Below are 21,733 nucleotides of genomic sequence, written 5' to 3'. Positions count from 1 at the left end.
TAATTTTAAGAACTACTCACTTGTCATGTAAGTACACTTGCAAATGATTTACCATGCTTATATTCAGTTTCTGGCACTTTTTCTAACCACAACCTGCTCACAATGCAGGCCATCATTCTTTTCAGAATGAATATAACTCCTCTTTTGTTGCTGCATATCTCTCTAGAAACAGGCTTACTACTGACAAGTTTTAAATGTCACTGCATATACATACAGCATCATACACACACAGCTATTTATCTTTGGTGTGTGCACATGCTTCATTCTATTACAAAAGCACACATTTTTGGTGCTTTCGTGGCTCTTTTAGTTTTTCCATTTAAACTACTAAATATATTTTTTTAACATTTTTTGTGTGCGTGTAAACACACATGTATTTTTTCATGCATATAAAATATGAATTGTCCACGCTCCCCCATAGTTACCCTGCCACTCAGAGGAATTGAAGCAGCTCCTCGCAATTTATGGAAAACCATGACATCTTAAGTGACAGCTTTAAATAATGTACTGCTCAACCGTGGGAAGCATCCTGACATCTACGTTTGAATGATGAAAAAAATTAATGTTTTGCATACCTCGCTTTTGGTTTCATATTTTTTTATTAGATTCATTTTTAGTAGAACACTTGCGTTAGAACTGGCAGCCACAATATGGACAAAGAGCAACAGAAAGACTCAAGGTGAAGGGGAGAGTTTGGCATCAGAGACTTCTCTTCAAGTGTGAAGAAACTGCTGCGTGTGGAATTTCAATGCAATTCCTCATCCTTACTTTGGTCTTCTTTCTACTTCCTGTCACTCCCACTGCAACAATCACCTGTCACACCTCTCGTCATCTCTCTTTTTCTGTGTCGTCCACCCTCCCTCCGCACTTTCCTTGCGCCTATCCTCGCGTGTCACCTGTCATCCTCTTCATCACTTTCTTCTTGCCCTTCTGTCGTGGTTTCCCCCCTATTCAAGTTCACACCTCACAGGTTTCTGCTCGTCCATACACTCCCTCCCTCTCCCTTAGGGGTGTTGCCATAGTGACAGTTAGGATGGATGATAGACAGGACCCGGCGCCTCTGAGCTCCTCCCCCCCTCTTTGAAACATCCCACACATCTAGCTGACCGCCCACTACTGAATCTCACAACACCCCAAAACAATACGCACGCACAGACACAGACCCCCATGAGAGTGGAGGTGTCACTAAAAAAAATTGATGTGTCCCTTCTGTTCAGTAGTACATACTGTTGCGATCAGATTCCACACAGGAATATCAGTCAGGTATTACATGATATTGTTATTGTTCAAAGCAGTACTGAACATGTTAGAAGTCAGGCATGGGAATTATCCTGGCAACACATTAAATGCATGCTGTATTATTTAATGCTCTGCTTAAAGCAGTCTTGAGGAGGGAAGAGCTGCTTTGATAAATACAAATATGAATTAATCAGAATGTAATCACTTTTCCCCACATTGCATTGGGTTACATCACACAACCTGCTTTGCTCCCTGATGACTGTAAAAGCACTGTAGGGCATTTGAAATTCTATGACTGCTGTTTCTCTGGCCTATGGCGAAAATTGCAGACAAAGAAACAATATGCTGTAACTCATTGCACATTTTTATGCTTCTGAATTCTAAAATCTGCACTTGGCAGATGGCAAAATGATAGTTTTGGTCCAGAAAAAAAAAAAAAAATAATTATTATTAATTATGTATTTTTAAAAATCTAAAGAGTACACAAATTTTATTTATTTATTTTTTGTCATTTCGGCTTTATCCCGTGAGTTCAGGGTCCCCACAGCGGATCACTGTCTGCGTGTTGATTTGGCACACGCAACCCTCCCCAATTGATACTGGGCTTGGACCGGCACTGCACAGCTGGGGATGAGATTGAGCTGTTAGGGGTTCAGTGTCTTGCCCAGAGACACTTAGACACTTGACATATAGCTGGGACCTGGGACCTGGGATTGAACCACTGACCATGTGGTCCGTGGACAACTGCCTTACCAACTGAGCTACAGCCGCCCTTAAAGAATACACCAAATTCCTGGCAAAATGTCAACTACAAAATTCCTACTAAGTTATGTTTGTGTTTGTTTGTGTTAAGTTTGTGTATAATGAACTTATTCCAAGTTCTGAAGGTTGGTTTAACAACGGGCTGTTGTGTTACAGAGTAAGGCTGATAGTTTGAGAAGCAATGTATTAAGGGTCCTTTGTTGCAGCTTCTATAGGTCTGTGTAGATCATCTCAAACGGGACCCAAATGCTGGCTCCTGCTATGTGCCTCTTGCTAAAAATAAATTCCTAACAAGTGAAAACACATCCTGGCATATTTACAACTGAAATGGACAGGAGCCAGAGAAAAGAGATATAGTTTGCATGACAAAAAAGGCTTGTATTGAAAAAAATGTTTACCTGTCCTGAAACTTCTGGCCTGTGAGTATATAAAAATTGTTTCAAAAATTCTGCCCTCAACAGGTGTTTCGCCTCATTGAACAAGCTTACTGCTTACTGCTCCCGGGGTCAGTGTTGACCTTTTCATGGCTGGTTTTCATCTCTCTGTACACCTTTAATTGCCTCTGCAACAACAGTCTGTGATTGTCTTTGTTTAAGTTGCTGTCTTTTACTAAACTTTTCTCTCCTCTGTGTGCTCCCTGCAGCAGATGATGGGTGTGGCGGGACTCTGCGGGGCCAGAGTGGGGTGATCACAACTCCCAATTACCCTGCAGAGTACAACAACAATGCTGACTGCACCTGGACTGTGCTAGCTGAGCCAGGAGACACCATTGCCCTGGTTTTCTCGGACTTTCACCTGGAGGATGACTATGACCTGCTGGAAGTCAGTGGCACTGAGGGCTCTTCACAGTGGTGAGTAGTGAGCTGGGGACAGGAAGGAGTCCCCGTGTGTCTGGCATCATCTGACAGCACGTAATTTTTTAGAAGATGGAATGAGCTGCTTGGTAGGGGATGAGCATTGGGAGCTTACTTGTCCGGTATCATAGTACTCTGACATGTCTCTGGAGAGTAGTGGTGGAGCAGGAATTCATTCAAATACCTGGATATTGAATACTGAGTGCTACTGGTAGTATCTTTCGAATTAAAAAATGAATAGAATGAAAAGTTAATTATGTTGTTCATAGGTCTATCCCTGTCAAGGTGTATCACATTTGTGGCTTTAGAGTGTAATTTCTTGCTAATTCTTTCAATTACGTGGTCTCACACAAAGGCTCATGCTCAGCTTCAACTATGAAGAGGTAGGATATCTTGGCGTCAGTGTGGGTCTCTCACCATCTGTGACAGCTCCTCCTCTCTCTCTGACAACTCTCTCAGCTCAGGAAGTAATTAGTGAGCTTGATTACTACTGTGAGCCATATATAGTTGTTTCCCTCTCTCACTCACATACATACACCAACACACACACACGAGGTAGTGCCCACATGGCCAACCAATGGACATGTACCCATGTAATCGCACTTTGATCGACACATTCATATATGTGTGGATCAACTTAACCAACTTGCACAAACACATGTACTCTATCAGACTCTCTCTGCCACTTTGTCCCTCCATCACTGACTTAACACACATACATTGGTTGAATTCACTTGGGGTAGTTCATCTATCGTGCACCAGTAACATCTGCTACATGTATTGAATGAAATGCAAAATTGCAGGCTTAGTTTTAGGATCATATAGCTGAAAGAAACAGAGAAGACTTTGAAGTTAGAGTCACCGGCAGGAAAGGACAGGGTATGGTGCTGGCTGAGCTATTAAACTGTTGAAACACACACAATGAAAGACAGACTGATAGAGGAGTGTTGATAGAAGAAACAGGTTCAGAAAGAATATAGGAGAAGTCATCTTCGTGTGAGACGGCCCCTGGAAACTGGTGTCAGTTTCATTCACTGAGGAGTTCAGCAAAAACACTTCCCAAGAAGAACTTGATTGACTCTGAGCAATCTTCTAACTGAGGATTGTGCCTTGTAGCCTGATATTGAAATCTCTTTGAATCTCAGCTTGGCCAACTGAGAGTTGATATTTTTCCAGACTCCCACAGACTTCAGCCTGACTATGCTCCTTTTCCACATTTACGATGTCATCAGCTTCTAGTCCCAGACTTTGATTTGCTCACTGTTGTCCTTTGGGGTGTCCAAATTTCTACTGAGTCTGTCATCTTTGTGGCAATTGTTACTGGGCCATCTACAGTGGGGCATCTACAGTTTGAGTGCGCTGTCTTAAAGAAAAAGAACCAAAAAGAAAGCAGAAGGGCTCCTGGCAAGCGATTTAGAGTGCAAGTCACAGTTGATCATGCACAATGCAAGGAAAAGGCAGCACAGAGGACACAGTACGGTGCAGATGTACGCACTTTTCTCTCTTGTTTCTTTTTCCTTTTTATTCATACTGGCTTTGGTTATATCCACTTAGCATTGACTTCCAAAACATAAAAACTCAGTAATCAATTTTTAACAACAATAACAAAAAAAAACTTCAGTGTGTCTAAGTAGTTGGGTATTCATCATTTTAGAGTGTGTCGTCAGCAATAAGGACAAAAAAAGAGGGTGGAGTGGCCACACTGAAAACGAGAAGATACCAGTGGAGAGAGGAGGAGAGGAGAGCAAGACCTTCTGAGGAGAAAATGGATGTGGAAGTGCAGAACTAGATAGATGGGTGGAGGGATTATGATGTCCAATGTCGTGGCCAGTTAGAGAGGAGCACTATGATGGTGCTGACCTGAAAGCGCACAGCATCTCAGAAATGGCTCAGTGAGCCTTCTAATCATACTGGTTTGTACAGGAATATGTTATCGTTAAATTTAAAGTTCTTTATCTTTGTTTCAGTTTTGCTTTTAATTAAATTCAATTAGGGATGAAAGGGATACAAATGTTAAGTTACATGAAAGTGTTAATTGCAACAATGGACGAGGTAATGCACTTGTTTTAACAGCTATTGAGCAGTTACAGTTTAGAGTTGTCATCCCACTTTCCCATTGGTCACTTCAGGGTCAGAACATGCTTCACTGATCGATCTAAACAGCTTAAAGCAGGCCAGCTTTATATGATTCCTGTTGTTTGGTTGCCTGTTGATGTGTTTTTGTGTATGTACTTTGAGTGGTAGAGAATAATCCCCCCCAAAAAAGTCAGCATCAATTGCAGTCAATAACATCACCTCTTTGCATCTGATCTTACTCAATTACATTATTGTTTACTGAGCCATCCAGTGCTTTGATTGACGGCTCTGCAGCATTAGCGTTCTGAAAAAGTGGTGAGACAAGACAGCCCTTAACACTGACTTTGAGGAGTTGAGATGCACATGTGCACTTCCCACTGCACAAGTGTGGCAGTGAGAAGGGGTGATAGGAAGGACTTCTTCTGTGTTGCTTGCCCAGGGGAACACATTACTCTGCCATTACACTGTTGCCTGCATCCACATTGATTTCCCCCCCATCACCATCAACTTTGAGGCAATGTAAATAACGCCTGACACTCACCAATTGCCAGATGCTCATTTGATCAGTTGCTACTAAGTGGAACTCAGAGCTATTTGAATTTGGTGCTCAATTGTTGTGCAAAGTACTATAATAAATTCATCTCCCAGTAACTCACCCTTTAGGAAGCAACGTTTGCAGCACCTTTGGTACTGTAAGTGCTTAAATTTGGAGTTGAAAGTACTCTGAATATTGCTATTATTCCTATGGTTCTACAAAAATGTAATTCAAACAAATAAAAATGCAGCATCACAGTTGAGTGATCACACCGTTTTACAGAAAGTGTTCCCAAACCAAACTTATATCTCAGTTTTCCATTCTGGTAACTTCAGCAAACTCTATTTCCCATGGGTTTACTTTTTCTTGTTTTTTTTTTCATGCATCCATTGCTGACACAAAGCTCTGTGGGTAAATGCAACTTATTTCTTCCTGTTAGGAGATCTGAGTGCCCATTTAGTTTTGTTCCCTTTAGGTAGCCTCTCATCTTTTTCATCTCTCTTTTTACCCTCTACCCTATGGACTTAAGACCCTGACATTTAGTGAGCATATGAATTATCCCTGCAGTGCTGATATGTGTGAACCTTTCCCAGCCCGTGGAGCATTGTGTGTGTGTGTGTGTGTGTGTGTGTGTGTGTGTGTGTGTTCTTGTACTTCCTGCATACTGAGGACAAGAGAGCGTTTTTAACCAACAGAGTGAGGACATTTTTGGGAAGGGAGGACATTTTAGCTGGTCCTCACTTTATTTGTCTTGAAATCAACTACTAAGGCAATATGGATGCTACCCTCTGTTTTTCACAAAAGTCCTCATTTTTGATGAAAAATGAGTTACATACCCCTGGCCTTTCACACTGCTTTTGCTCGTGAGCTCCCACTACAGGTAATGTTGTGGTATTGCAACATAATTATTGCATCTTCGGAATTGCTCCTTACTGCCCCTACAGCTGTAAATGTGGTACTGACCCAAATTGTATCCAACCTGTTTAATACATAATCCTAAGCTCCTATGTTGTGCTCAATAAATAGCATAAACAGAACTGGACAGTTTTGTACTATATTGTTATAATTCTTAATGGCTTTTGAACATATTTAAATTTAACTTGCTTTATATATTAGTTTAATGTTCTATGTGCATCAATACTGTTTTTCTTTCTTAATATGGCAAATTAGCACTTTCATGGAGTTATGAACACATTTAAAAATTTTCAAATGCACATCTGAGCAACAAATCTAACGTCATTTCCTAAATATTAAATTTATAAATATATTATCAAACTATCCAGCTCCCCCACAGTTGTACTGTCCACACCTCAGAATCACAGAGACCCTGTGTCCACACCTTCCAGTGTCTTAAACCCCACACCCTCCAGTACTCAGTCATCTTCCTCTCCACCTGCTTTTTCCAGTACCTGCACTGTTTTTTTTTTTTTTTAATCTGCATCTTTGGACTTAGTTTCCCTGTTGCTCAGACCCCCATATTTGACATATACAGAAATCTCTAATTTGGACCAGGATTTAGTGCCCTTTTAATGGATGATAAAGCTGTGAATGAATCTGTGCATACGTTACTTTGCATTGCATTTCAACCATCGTTTAGCTTTAATGATGGAGACAAGGTAATAAGGTGGAAATAAGGTGGAAACAAAAAAGGTATGCTCCCAATGTGATTCAGTAATGTGTTTCATGGTTTGCACTGGAAACCATATCAGAATTAAAATAGTTTTATTGGTTATTTTTGTTTCTGTTATTGTATGAATTTATATCTTCATTTATCTATTTTTGTGTGGGGTCAGTAGCATAGTGACTATTTCAGCTATTTCACAAATGTAGTAAATGTAAACACCGTCACTGAATTCCAGTTTAATTATTAATCTATCCATCTATGCATCCATTTTATTCTCATTGCACATGGCTAAAATAGGACTATCAATGCAAATACAAATTTGTCTTTAAAACCTAAATTATTTTATGTTTCTCCAACATTGGTACTGCATAAGCGAAGTGCCTCACAGTTCTTAATTCCTCGAGCTACATAGACCAAACTGTCTCTTTCCACCCGGCTGTTTGTTCAGTGACCTCTGAGGTCAAGCTGCCATGGTCTGGCTCTGTAACCTCCGCAGTAGACACGGTGCCAACCCACAGTCCTCTGGCCCTGTCAGTTGACCAATGGCCTGTCCTGACACTGGCCTGCTCCTTGCCGCAGCCCTAGCTGTATGTGATTATTTGTTGTTCCTTCACGGGACTTGGAAACCAAAACCCGTGAGGTGGAGCTCATGCACCTCAGAATAAGGACTCTGAAGCTAGAGAAGACCACTGAGGCCTCTAATCCCAGTAGAGTGTGTTCCCCCTCTGCAACTGCAACGTATTCTGATCAGTTTGATGTTAGTAGACATATTGCTTTAGGAAGTGCGTGCAAGTGCAACACAGCTTGAACTATGATGTTGGTAAGCCCACTGCTTTCCGTGCCTATCAGCTCGTTCATGAGGCATATCCGCAAAGGTTTAAAACCTGTGAAAAATGTATTTTGAGTTTGCAAGGGAGAAATCTGTTTTGTTTGATAAGTGGTGCACAGCCAGTAAAGTGATGGAATCTGAACAACACCGTGAATTGATGTTGCAGGAAGAATTAAAAACATGTCTTCCAAAGAAAATTGTGGTTTATTTGAATGAACAGAAAGTGGACTCTCTGTCCAAAGCTGTGGTGCTGGCAGATGAATTGGTTTTAACTCATCGTGTTGTGTTTCCCTATGTGCGCGGCAAAAATAGGCTGACTGGTAGCCCAGACAAAAAAACTAAGCTGTCTTCAAAAACGCCACAATACTCCAATCCCATTTTCTCTGAGGGCCGGGAATACTTTTATTGTCACAAAGCCGGTCATTTCATGGCTCTTGCCCTGTGCTTCAAAGAAAGGAGCTGAGTGAAAGTGCAAGAAGCCTCAAACTGTTGGTCTCATACAATTAGCCCCTATTCTTTCACTTCCTGAGAAAACTGGCTCTGACGGCCATAAAGCTGATGAGAGCTACAACCCTTTTATCTTAGAAGGTTTAGTCTCCCTCACAGGGGATGAAAAGGATCAGGTACCCGTTACTATTTTAGGGGATACTGGAGCAACCCAGTCGCTTATTTTATCAAAGGTTTTGCCGTTTTACAGTGACTAATTTTGTGGTTCAGATGCGCTTATTTGGGGTATGAAAATATGTCATATGAGAGCCTCTTTGCACACTGTCTTTTTAAGCTCTCTGTTGTTTTCTGGCCCAGTAATACTTTTACCAAGATTACCCGTATAAGGAGTAGCTCTAATTCTTGGGAATGATTTGGCAAGAAAGAAAGTTTTTCCCACTCCCGAGGTAATTGAAAACTCACAGTCTCTTCTTTTTCAGCTCCCGCTGCTGTCAGCTCGCCCTCTGTGTTTTCTGCTTGTGCTCTTACGCGCTCACAGATGCGCAAGTTTGATGATGTGATGGATTTGTCTGATGAAGCCTTGCTTGCCGCGGGTTCTAAGAAAACAGAGCCACGCTTAGATAGCTGTAAAAAGCCTGTAACTGCCAACTTACTGCCTACTGCTGCTGATATGTCTTTTGCTGTTAACAAAACCAAGCTTATTCACGAGCAACACAACACAACAAGTTTTGTTGTCAGGTACAAAGCTTTGCCTATGATAGCGTTTCGGCTCATTTATGTATAAGGAAAACTTATTTATGCATTCTGCCTTATTTCTTTTGGCCAGGGTTAAAAGCCAATGTTCCCAGCTACTGTCGCACCTGCCATGTCTGTCAGCTTTGTGGAAAACCCAATGAGGTTATTGTCCATGTTAAAGAAATATTGTTTGGAGTCAGGAAAAGAATGGGATGAGGGATTATCGTTCCTTCTCCTTGCTACATCTAACAGAGTGCAGGAGTCCACTGGTTTTAGCCTTGCAGATTTAGTGTTTGTGCGTGGTACTCTGCGAGTATTGAAAGAAAAGTTTTTGTCAGAAACTACAACCCCTAATACGGATGTGGTAGATTATCTGAGTTTGAGCGTCTGCACAAAACTGTGACTTTGCACGCATGTCACTCTCTGCAACGCAGACTCAAATGAAAAAGAAATTTGACAGAAAGTCAGTAAAGAGAAATTTCCAAGCTAGAGAGCAGGTCGTAGCACTACCTCCAATACCTGGTTCTGCCTTGCAGGCCATATTTTGTGGCTTTTATGTTGTGGAAAGCAAAATAAGTGACACAGACTATGTTTTGTGCACCCACGATAGGAAACGAAAATCTCTTACTTTGCTCATAATACTGCTACTGCTTTGTCCTTCGCCACGCCTTCTGCTGTTTCCACTGTTGTGGTTGTTCCTCCCTTCCAGTATTGTCCTGAGAGTGATGGCCTCTGCCTCAGTGGCAATGAACCCTGCTCCCATCTCCAAAATTCAGAAATTCTTAAGGATTTAGAAACCCATTAGGGCCATTTAGACAAGTCTGCTAGGACTGATGTTATGCAGCTGATCAAAAATAATCTTGTTTTTTTTTCAGATACGCCATCATGACATTGATGTCGCTGACCATTTGCCAATCAAGCAGCATGCCTACCGCGTAAACCCAATGTAGCGCGCTCTGCTCCAACGGGAAGTTATCTACTTGTTGGAGATTAGTTTAGCTGTCCCTAGTTCTCGTACATGGAGTTCCCCATGTCTTCTTGTGCCCAAACCTGACAAAACCCCACGTTTCTGTACTGATTTTCTGAAGGTAAACGCAGTAACCAAACCAGACTTGTATTCTTTGCCCCGAATAGAAGATTGTGTGGACCGGGTTGCTTCCGCTAAGTTTGTTACAAAGCTGGACCTGTTGAAAGGATATTGGCAAGTTCGTTTAACCCCACGTGCTTCTGAAATGTCTGTTTTCGTCACCCACGATAGTACAGTACATAGTCATGCCCTTCTGTCTTAGAAAATACACCTGCAATGTTTCAGCGCCTAATGCACTTAGTCCTTGCTGATGTTAACCAATGTGAGGTATACCTAGATGGTATTTTGCCATATTCAAGTACATGGCCTGAGCACATGGAAACATTAAAAACAATCTTTGCACAACTAAGGGAACCTTCCTTTACCTAGAATCTGGCTAAATGTGACTATGGTAGAGCCATAGTGACATAGCTAGGGAAAGAGGTGGGCCAAGGACAGGTGCATGTGCTCACTGCAAAAATCTAAACCATCTTGGATAACCCTATACCTAAACCCAGACGTGAGCTCCGCCGGTTTCTGGGCATGGCTGTATACTATTGAGGATTCCGTAGAAACTTTGCTGATATTGTTGCTCGCCTCACCAGTCTCACAAGTGTCACCAAACCTTTTGTCTGGTCATCTGCGTGTTAAAATGCTTTTCAGTCTGTCAGGCTCTCCTGTGCAGCAGCTGTTTTACCAGCACCTAATTTTGCCTGCCCCTTTAAACTGGAGGTAAATGCAAGTGCCAGTGGTGCTGGTGCAGTCCTGCTGCAAGTGGATGAGCAAGAGGTCAGATTAAGAATATGTCAGTCTCAATGAGTCAACCCTCCCAATTATAGACTGATATCAAATCCTCCTTATCTCTAAAATTCTGTGACCACCTGTAGAGGAATAACCTGTCTGAAGATTTCCAGTCAGGATTTAGAGTACATCATAGTACAGAAACTGTACTAGTGAAAGCCACCAATGACCTTCTCTTGGCTTCAGATAATAGACTTGTGTCTGTACTTGTCCTACTAGACCTTAGTGCCGCATTTGACACCATTGACCACAACATTTTATTACAAAGACTGGATCATGGATTTAATGGGTTAAAGGAACTGCACTGCATTGGTTTAAATCTTATGTGTCAGACAGATTCCAATTTGTTCATGTTAATGTTTAATCTTCTATATGCACAAAGGTTAGTTATGGAGTTCCACAGGGCTCTTTGTTTGGACCAATACTTTTTAATCTGTGTATGTCACCTTTAGGCAAAATTATTTGGAAACATTCCATAAACTTCCATTGCTAAGCAGATGATACCCAGCTATACTTATCTGTGAAACCAAAAGATACTAACCAATTAGTCAAAATTTAAGCATGTCTAAAAGAGTCCTGGATGTCCTATAATGTCCAACTTCTAAATTCAGACAAAACTGAAATAATTGTATTTGGGCCTAAAAATATAAGACACGTGCTGTCTAACAATATAGTTCCTTTAGATAGCAAAACTTTGGCCTTCAGTGCTGCTGTGAGGAACCTTGGAATTACCTTTGACCAGAAGTTGTCTTCTACTTCACATATAAACAAATCTCTAGAACAGCCTTCTTCTACCTACGGAACATTGCCAAAATTAAGATCATCCTGTCTTAAAGTGATGCCGAAAAACTGGTCCATGCATTTGTTACCTCTAGGTTGGACTACTATAATTCCCTACTTTCAGAATGCCCCAGTAACTCCCTAAAGAGCCTGCAATTAATCCAAAATGCTGCAGCAAGAGTGCTGACTGGAACTAGCAAGAGAGATCATATTTCACCTTCACTAGCTTCTCTCCATTAGGTTCCGATTAAATTTAGAAAAGAATTTAAAACCCTGCTTCGTACATATAAAGCTGTGAATGGTCAGGCTCCATCATATATAGAAGACCTCATAGCACCATATCATCCCAGTAGACCAATTCGATCTCAGAATGCAGGTCTACTTGTGGTTCCCAGAATTTTCAAATGTAGAATGGGGGACAGAGCCTTTAGCTATCAAGCTCCTCTACTGTGGAACCAGCTCTCAATCCAGATTTGGGGGCCCTCTCTACTTTTAACACTAGGCTTAAAACCTTCTTTTTTGATAAAGCTTATAATTAAAGCTGCTTAGTTAACCTGAACTATATACGAGTTGAGATACTATGGGTTTAGACTGTTGGGGGACTCCTCCAAGTGTAATAAGATCCTCTCGCTTTTCTCTATATACATTTATTTGTCTCTGCCGTATGCTATTAGCTTTGTGTCTTCTCTCTCCCGTGGTTGTGATGCTCCCTCTCTGCCTCCTTCTCTGTCTCCCTCTATGCCCCTGGGTTGTCCCTTTATGCGGTCGTCACCGGCTTTGGAGCTGTGTGTTTTCCAGTGTGCAGCTGCTGGTCCTACCAACCTGCCCGATGCTTTTGTTGTTATTTTTTGTTGCTCTTTTCTTTTCTCTCTCCACTTTCCCCAACCGGTCAAGGTAGATAGCCGCCCACCCTGAGCCGGGTTCTGCTGGAGGTTTCTCCCGTTAAGGGGAGTTTTCCTCTCCACTGCTGCCTAGGGCTTGCTCAAGGGGGAATTGTTGGGTTGCCTCTACATACTTGTATATTGTGGACATTGTTATGTAAAGTCCCTTGAGATGACTTTGTTGTGAATTGGTGCTATATAGATAAAGTTGAATTGAATTACTTCCACACCAAATCTGACTTCCATACCGGATCGTTTGGGGCCACTCATGCTGTTGACCTACAGGGTGCGGGTGTAAATTGAGCTACTGTTGGTCGAAGAAGGAGAGGGGGAAGACGTATCTGTAGGCAGAGAGAGAAAGCCAGGAGTGTAGGACTGACAGTAGGGACTTTGAATGTTGGGACTATGACAGGGAAGGCAGGAGAGGTGGTTGACATGATGCAGAGAAGGAAGGTGGACATACTTTGTGTCCAGGAGACCAGGTGGAAAGGTAGCAAGGCTCGAAGCTTAGGAGCAGGGTTTAAGTTGTTTTACCATGAGTCAGATAGGAAGAGAAATGGAGTAGGAGTTATCCTGAAAGAGGAGTTTGTGAGGAATGTTCTAGAGGTGAAAAGAGTATCAGACAGGTTGATGAGTCTGAAGCTGGAAATTGAAGGCGTGATATTCAATGCTGTGAGTGGTTATGCCCCACAGAAGGGATGTCAGGTAGAAGAGATGGAGACATTCATTCTGGAGTGAGTTAGATGAAGTGATTAAGAGCATCCCCAGAGGTGAGAGAGTGGTGATTGGTGCAGATTTCAATGGACATGTAGGTGAAGGGAACAGAGGTGATGAGACTGTGATGGGCAGGTTTGGTCTTCAGGACAGGAACGCAGAAGGACAAATGGTGGTAGACTTTGCAAAGAGGATGGAAATGGCTGTAGTGAGCACTTTCTTCCAGAAGAGGCAGGAACATAGGGTGACGTATAAGAGCGGAGGTAGAAGCACTCAGATGGACTATATCTTGTGTAGACGTTGTAATCTGAAAGAGATCAGTGACCGTAAAGTATTGGTAGAGGAGAGTGTAGCCAGACAACACAGAATGATGGTGTGTAAAATGACTCTGGTGGTGAGGAAGATGAAGAAGACAAAGGCAGAGCAGAGGACAAAATGGTGGAAGTTGAAAAAGAAGAATGTCATGTAGTTTTCAGGGAGGAGATGAGACAGACTAGAAGGTGCTTCCAGATGACTGGACCACTACAGCTAATGTGATCAGGCAGACAATGTTTCCATTGCAAAGCATTTCAGGAATAAAATGTAGGAATACAGGTTAACGTTGTTGTTAGCCTATGATATGCAGCTTAATAACTTGTGTCTTACCTGCTGCTTGTCTAACTTGCTTCCTTTGTTTTATATAAACTCTGCATATTTGTAATACATTGAAATAACAATCATGAAAGTCTGCAGGAAACTGCAGGGAATTTAACTGACCCATAACCTGACAGTTTTCTCAAAAACGGGCTGAAAGCAGCACAAAAAAACAAAACCTGAACCTAGAGCATAAAGTTGAGTTCTGCCTCATGTTACAAGGTCAAGAGTGGACAGAAAAAGATGTCTGTCTAATCTCTATATAAATTAGTGGTATGGGTATTTATGCATTATGTTTTTGTTCCTGTATTTTGAATGTTAGACATAGTTCGACATAGGTTAGAAAGGCGCAGACCTGAATATGTAATGCCAAGCCAGGGGCAGGGACAGTGGTCAGAGTGTGAGAACTTCCCTCTCAAAAAAAATCAGACCTACAATTATTGGCCAAGAGACTTAAATATTAAATAATATTATATTTAGGTCTAAATAATTAGGTAAATATGAGTTTTAAAAAAAATCTTTTTTAACTTAATTTAAAAAAAAAAGGTTTAAAGTTGTCATTAATTTAATGTGTAAATTAACTTTAGGGAAATTAACAAAAATGTGCAATATGGTTGGAAATGTGGGATGTAGAGGTGTTGGGACACTAAGTCTTTCAGCTTGGTTTGTGCAAACCATGCATGGGACACAACTTTCACAGCACCTTCAATGTTCCTAAGCAACGCAGTGCTCCCAGCCAATTATCCAATCAGAGCTCTCCGTGAGCAAAGCACCCAGGTGAAAAGTTACATTGTTTCCACCAAGCAACAGTTAAGCATCCAATCACAGCTCTCCGTGAGTTGAGCACTGAGCAGCGAGGTGAAGAGTTCATTTGGTCAGAAACGTGGATTACTCCGTACGTGTAAGACTGGAAATGGAGCGTCCCCAAAACAGCGGAACGTCAGGTAAGACATTTCTATTTATTTGTACCATGTTGTGGTAAAACTAAATACGCTGTAAACTTACTTCGTTGTAGCAAAAAGGCCATATCGACTTTTTTATGTGTATAATAGTAGTATTTTATTTGTAGTGCACTTTACATTTGAACCAAATCTCAATGTGTTAGCAACTTATTTACAATTTCAACGGGATTTAGGAGGAAACAACAGTTTATATCGATAGACGTGACGCTTTTCATAGCCCTCTCAGCTCATCCCACAACACGGAGACACGTAGCACACGTGATTTCTCCTGGCAGTTTCTCTATGTACAACACTGCTTTCTGACGGTGTTTCGCTTTTTACAACCCGATAAAGGCCTCAGACAAAATAAGCAGCACCTAGTGGTGCTTCCTCTTTTTTAAAAAGTTAAAAAAAAGGAAAACTAACTGAAACGAACACGAAGTCACTTGTAGAAGTCTAAATACGAACCATTTTTTTTTTATATAGACCGTTCGCTATGCGGTTCTCCGGTCACTGCCCCATCCACTCACTAACGTTAGAGACAGCGCAAAATGCCAGGAAGCAGTTAAATTTGTCTGGCTTTCTTACGTGCATGTAAACTCGTCCCCAGATTACCAGAGTAACCTGAGCTCCACAGTAAATGTACGAAAGAGGGGGGAGGGGGCGTTAAGTGTGATTTTTATAAAAGGGGTCGGGTGGTGGCAGAACGGGTAGACCAGTGTTTCCCCGCACCTAAAAAAATTTACTTGAGCAGCCTACCCGATTTAATGTACCAGCTGCTCAAGTGTATTTGGACACATGTGTGTTTTGTTTTGTTTTTTTTAATCTGTCCAAGACTACAACATGCGCAAATAAATAACCATAGGACTATTTCTTCTTGCTCTACCACTTGTAAACTACTAATTTACAGCTTAAAATGTAAAACAGCATTTTGGATCACCTGCCAGTAAGGTTGACTCCATGATTTAAGTTGATATCAGGACAAATGAAACCAAAAACTCTAAAAACTAAATTAATTTCTTCAGTAAAATAATCAACTGATCTTCAGTCTAATTTCCCTGTATACATGTTCATTATGTCAAAAAATCTAATTGTTCTGAATCAGGACCTTGGCCATCAGTAGCCTATTTGAGGCAAGTAGCTGTTAATAATTAAATGGAGCGCAATAAATTGTGCTATTTACACTGAGCTTCTGTGACACAAATGCTTGATAAACTCAGACTTGATAAGGAAAATTACTGTAGTGTAATCTAAATATCATTGATCCATGTGTCTTTTATATTTCTAATAAGTTTTAGTTTTTTCCCTATACTGTTGCCTTTCATTTGCAAAAAACAACGTTTTTGGGCTCTGTGTAGCTAAACATTGTTATTCAATGTTGTTTTGTCATGATATATTTGCAACTTTAACAACTTGCACATACTAATTGAGCTGCTCCATATTGGTCATTGCCACTACATGTGTTCTCTTAAATTTATTTTACGTACATCATGTGTGGTATATGGAAGTGGCTTAATTGCCTGATTAGAAATACTAGTATGATAAGGGATCTGAGCAGTGATTGGCTCATCCTTCTATAGTCTAGGCCAACCCACTAACCAGCTTTAGTTGTGGGTATCATTAGGACCCTATTCGTCTGGCTAATACTATTAAGTACTTTAATGCAAATGAATCAATATCATTCTCACAAAATGAATTCAGACCGTCATTAGAATGGATTTATAGTTTAAATAAAACTACATATTGTTTCTACAGCAGCATGAATGTAAACTGCAGGGTCATGGTAAACTCAATATCTTACTGAAAGGAAATTTAAAGTGTCAGTAAAAGTCATTGAAATACTTGGTGAATCTTAGAAAGAATGAATATAGGCATTATTCAGTATCAGTCTTTCCTCTTTCATGTGCTGCTGATGCCTGAGGTTACCATTGGCACAGAGAAAGGGGGGCTGGTTTGTCTCAGCCAGTAGCTAGGTTTACTAGATTTTTAAGATTTGACAAGATTTAAGACAATCAAATTATGTACAGCTTTTGCTTCATCAGTTTGTCTTTAGCTTAACCAGCCTGCTATGGGTGTGTAAAATGAAGTGACTTCAGTAAAAATTGATTCTGCATGCTTGCTAAACAGGTGGATATTAATGTTCTTTAAAATAAAGTAAGTTTTCATGCACTTTGAGTAACAAGCATAGTTGTAAAAACTCAAGTAATCTTCAAGTAATGTGACCACCTTATGCATGTTCTCTTATCAGATGGAGAACTGCCCCAGCTTAAGAGCCAGAAGACGACTGTACTTGATCGAGGACATGGTGGTAAGTCAAAACGTTGAAAAACAATGTTCTCTGTCTAACTGTAGTATTCAGTGTCCTTACTTGGATGCCAAAGTACGATACTTTTGATACTCTTTAAGCCAGCTCATCCCCTCCTCCTCTACCCAACTTGTTCTTATTCCTGTGGCATAATATTATGGCCACCTGTGCAATTGAATACAATCCAATACAGCAACTCCGCCATTAAGTCTACTTGTACAAGGTTATAATTTCTTAGTTTTTAGGTTGAAACTGTTAGAAAGGTGAAACTCCTGTTTATTATTGAGGTCAATGTGGATAGTAGAGTGGTACTGGACTGAATTATAGGAGCTGGTTTTAATGTATTGACCACCCTATTTAAAATGAATGAGGTGGCAGTCACCTTACTGGAGTGCATTAAGTTGCACAGGGGGACTTAATGTTGTGGCTTACTGGTGTATTCTGCCCATTTGTCACCCCCTTTGGCATTACTGTGAGATGCATTTCATATTTCTCATATAGTATTGCATGGACCTGGTAAAATTAGGATTATTTTGGGACTTTAGGCCCTTAATTATTATATATATTTTCTTGTCTGTTTTACATTAAACATTCTTGGTAACTTGGAAACTTAAAAATTAATGAGTTTACATTTCAACAGTCAAAGGATATTGCATAATGTTTTACAATATTTTTTTTTACTATATTGCATGGACATGGAGTCAATATCTATAGACAAGGTTCAGTTAAAAGGCCATTGGTCAAGTTATGACTGAGGGACATGGTCAGTGAATCAAACACGTTTGGCTTAAATTCTGCCTAAAGCACTGCTCTTCAGGTCATGGTACTGCTGTCAGAACCAACAGAAAGAAAAAGATCTCTCTCCTCCCTAAAAAGTGGAAGGTTTAAATCTGTGATCACACAAATGTACAGTGCATCCAGAGAGTATTCATATCGCTTAACTTTTTCCACATTTTGCAATGTTACAGCCTTTATTCCAAAATGGATTAAATTCATTATTTTCTCAAAGTTCTAGAAACAATAATTCATAATGACAACATGAAAGAAGTTTGTTTGAAATCTTTGCAAATTTATAAAACTACAAATCACACAAGTATTTATGTCAGGTCTTTTTGAGTATGATGCTTTACGTTTTGTACACCTATTTTTGGGCAGTTTCTCCCATTGTTCTTTGCAGTACCTCTGAAGTTCAATCAGGTTGGATGGGGAGCGTTGGTGCACAGCACAAAAAGTTTTCCGGAAACATATGTAAACTGATGTTCACCAGACAACGCCACTGCACAGTTAAATTATTAAACTTTCTCTCTGTGGGGTGCTCTATATCTCTCTATATAGATATAGAGAGATATAGATGGATGTATATAGATATAAACTGTTGGCCCATTTAAATGCCAAAGGATATGATGCCATGGGAATAAGAATGGGTGGGGCTCATTCTATCCCTCTCCACCCCTTTACCTCTCTTCCTTTCTCCCTCTGTACCCCCCCTCTGCATGTCTCACTCTTTCAGATAATTTTGACATTTAAACTAGTGTATAATTATGTATAAAGCACTGTCATGTAAATATGAATATACAACTTCTGTACACCAAATACCAAAAAAACAGATCAATGTTCCATTATTTATGAACCTTCCTGTCTTATCAGATGGAGAACATTCACACCTGACCATGCTAAGCTCACCTGTTAAGAGTCAGAGGACTGTAACTAACAGAGGACATGATGCTGAGGATGCTGATGATGAAGCTGATGGTAATTATGGTAAGTCTAAGCATTGGTCTGAGTTTAGTACTTAATGTCATCTTAAATTTTGACTTTTGACTTTCAGTAACAATAATAAATAACAATAACAATAACAAATACCAGATAAAATGTTATGACTCGTATTCCACTACTCAAAAGATTCTTCCATAAACTTGCAGCTTCAAAGATGAGTCTATCAAGCAGCTTCTTGACATTTTATTAGCATCCAACATAAAATTTGAAAAGAACTTTTCCATCTTAAGGTCATTTAACTTCTTCCTTCTTCTTTTCCTTTGGGCTGTTCCCTTTCAGGAGTCACCACAGCAAATCATCTGCCTCCATCTAACTCTATCCTCTGCATCCTCTTCTCTCACACCAACTAACTTCATGTCCTCTCTCACTACATCCATAAATCTCCTCTTTGGTCTTCATCTAGATCTCCTGCCTGGCAGCTCCAACCTCAGCATCCTTCTACTGATATATTCACAGTTTCTCCTCTGAACATGTCCAAACCACCTCAATCTGTCCTCTCTGACTTTATCTCCAAAACATCTAACATGATCTGTCCCTCTGATGTCCTCATTCCTGATCCTGTCCATCCTCGTCACTCCCAAAGAGAACCTCAACACCTTAAGCTCTAGTACCTCCAGCTCTGCCTCCTGTCTTTTCTTCAGTGCCACTGTCTCTAAGCCGAACAACTTCTCTGGTTTCACCACCGTCTTGAACATCTTTCCTTTCATTCTCGCTGATACTCTTTTATCACACAACACACCTGACACTTTTCTCCACCCGTTCCAACCTGCTTGCACTTCCCCTCTTTCCCACACTCTTCATTGCTCTGAACTGTTGACCCTAAGTACTTAAAGTCCTGCACCTTCTTCACCTCTGCTCCCTGTATCCTCACCGTTCCACCTGGGTCCCCCTCATTCACACACATGTATTCTGTCTTGCGGCGGCTAACCTTCATTCCTCTGCTTTCCAGAGCAGAAACTATTCAGAAACTCTGCCACCTCTCCTAGACAGTCCTATACCTCCACAGGTGTGTCATTACGACCAACTGCCTTTCCACTCTTCATCCTCCTCCTCATTTCACTCTTACTAACCGTTGCTAGTTCCTGCTCCACACCAGTCACCTCTTCTACTCTTCATTCCCTTTAATTTTCCTAATTCATCAACTCTTCAAAGTTCTCCTTCCATCTTCCCATCACACTCCTGGTACCTGTCAAGCCAGGGTGGCTCGCATGATAAATTTACTGGAAGCTTATAGCACAGTTAAGACTTATTATAATAATTCAATGTACTTACTCAGAACTTACTCAAATATGTAAAGCTGTTTTGGTCTCACACACTCTACTAAACAACTATCTTTCACAGGAGAGGTGAAAGAACTGACCACCGGAAGGACACTCATAAAGAGGGGGAAGAATTCAACAAAAAAAAACCCATATGAATTTGATGGGAGTGATGATGAAAGGGGTAAGCCCAAGCATGTTCTACCTCTCTCTGCCTTTCTCCTTCTTTTGCTTTTCCTTTGTCCACCTCTACCAGGGCCCAAATCTGCCCTGTTATCACAAAGTTTCAGAATTGGGGTACATTTAGGAAGAATAATGAAAATTACTTTAGTGTGCCTTATTCCACTAAAAAGTTAACTAGATCATGTATATATTTAAATGATTATAAACATGCAGAAAAATAATAATTCTAGCTCTGATGCGGTCACCATTCCATTGACACATTAAGCACAAACTTATTGGCTGCTTGCTTTTTGCTAACAACGCATATAAATAGGAGTTATGTAATGCTGTATATGCATTAAGATTTGCACAAACTGTTTATCCTAATACACCACATGTTCTGATGGAAATTGGGCGACCTCTGCACTCCCAAACCAGGCAGAACCCTGTAGCACCTGTAGCTGTCAGCAGTGATTCGCCTTCAGCAGCAGACAGAGGATGACAGGGATCAGTGATAGACTGGTTTTATGTTCATTCTTAAACTTCTCCCAGTTTGTATTTAATAAAGGGGGGGATATCATTGAGTCTATGTGAGGACTTTGCTGTTCTATATATGAATGAATTTCCAGTCAGCTGTAAGTTTTTTTTTTTGGGCTCAAAATAAGCCCAATCAACAGTCCCACAGTAAAGTAAGTCTTCTATGTTCAGTTGGTGTTCAAACTCAAATGATTCCATGCAGGTATAGCAAACATTGCAGCTCCTAAGAGGTAGATGCAGTAACAGTTGAAAATGGGTTATTTAAGATGGGCAAAGCACAATGTAAACTTTAAACTGGTGTACTATAAAGTTGAGCCAGAAGAAAAAAGATTACAATATAGTTGTGAGTACAAGGTGATCAAAAAATCTGCTGAATGTCATTTAAAAATGTATAAACTGATATTCTAGCTTGAATAACGTTTAAACAGCAATATTTGATACTTCATTCTACTAAACAATTATCTTTCACAGGAGAGGTGAAAAACCTGACCACAGGAGGGACAATTGTTGAGGAGAGTGGGAAGAAAAATTCAACAAAAAAAAGACGTGAAGAAGGGGGTAAGTCTGGCCATTAAAAAAACTAATTTTTTTTTTTTTCAGCCTGAGTTCAGTATTTATTTTTTTGCCAGCTTAAATATTTTTCTATTAAATTGGTACATTTGAAGACCATACAAGTGGTGTAGGACTAGGGGATTGCGTTGGTGATGCAGGGTCATTTCTTGAGTGTTAACCACATGATTGGTAGGATGTTTTTTGGTGTTGCTTGATAGGACCTAG

The 21,733-nt window shown here is 40.5% G+C and overlaps 1 protein-coding gene across 2 annotated transcripts in view; it reads left to right on the top strand.

Moving 5' to 3' along the window:
- csmd2 (CUB and Sushi multiple domains 2) overlaps nucleotides 1–21,733 on the top strand; it is a 244,172-nt gene that overhangs the window by 65,662 nt on the left and 156,777 nt on the right. For both annotated transcript variants that reach the window (XR_010914488.1, XM_067505569.1), the window contains exon 5: nucleotides 2,645–2,852. Coding sequence is in view for 1 of the 2 variants with exons in the window: in XM_067505569.1 (XP_067361670.1) it covers nucleotides 2,645–2,852 (208 nt within the window). In the remaining variant the exon portion in view is untranslated. The remainder of the gene's footprint in view (nucleotides 1–2,644; nucleotides 2,853–21,733) is intronic.

Source organism: Channa argus, chromosome 1, assembly GCF_033026475.1.
Source record: "Channa argus isolate prfri chromosome 1, Channa argus male v1.0, whole genome shotgun sequence".
NCBI classification, from domain to species: domain Eukaryota; kingdom Metazoa; phylum Chordata; class Actinopteri; order Anabantiformes; family Channidae; genus Channa; species Channa argus.
This window is presented reverse-complemented; position numbering and strand designations above follow the sequence as displayed.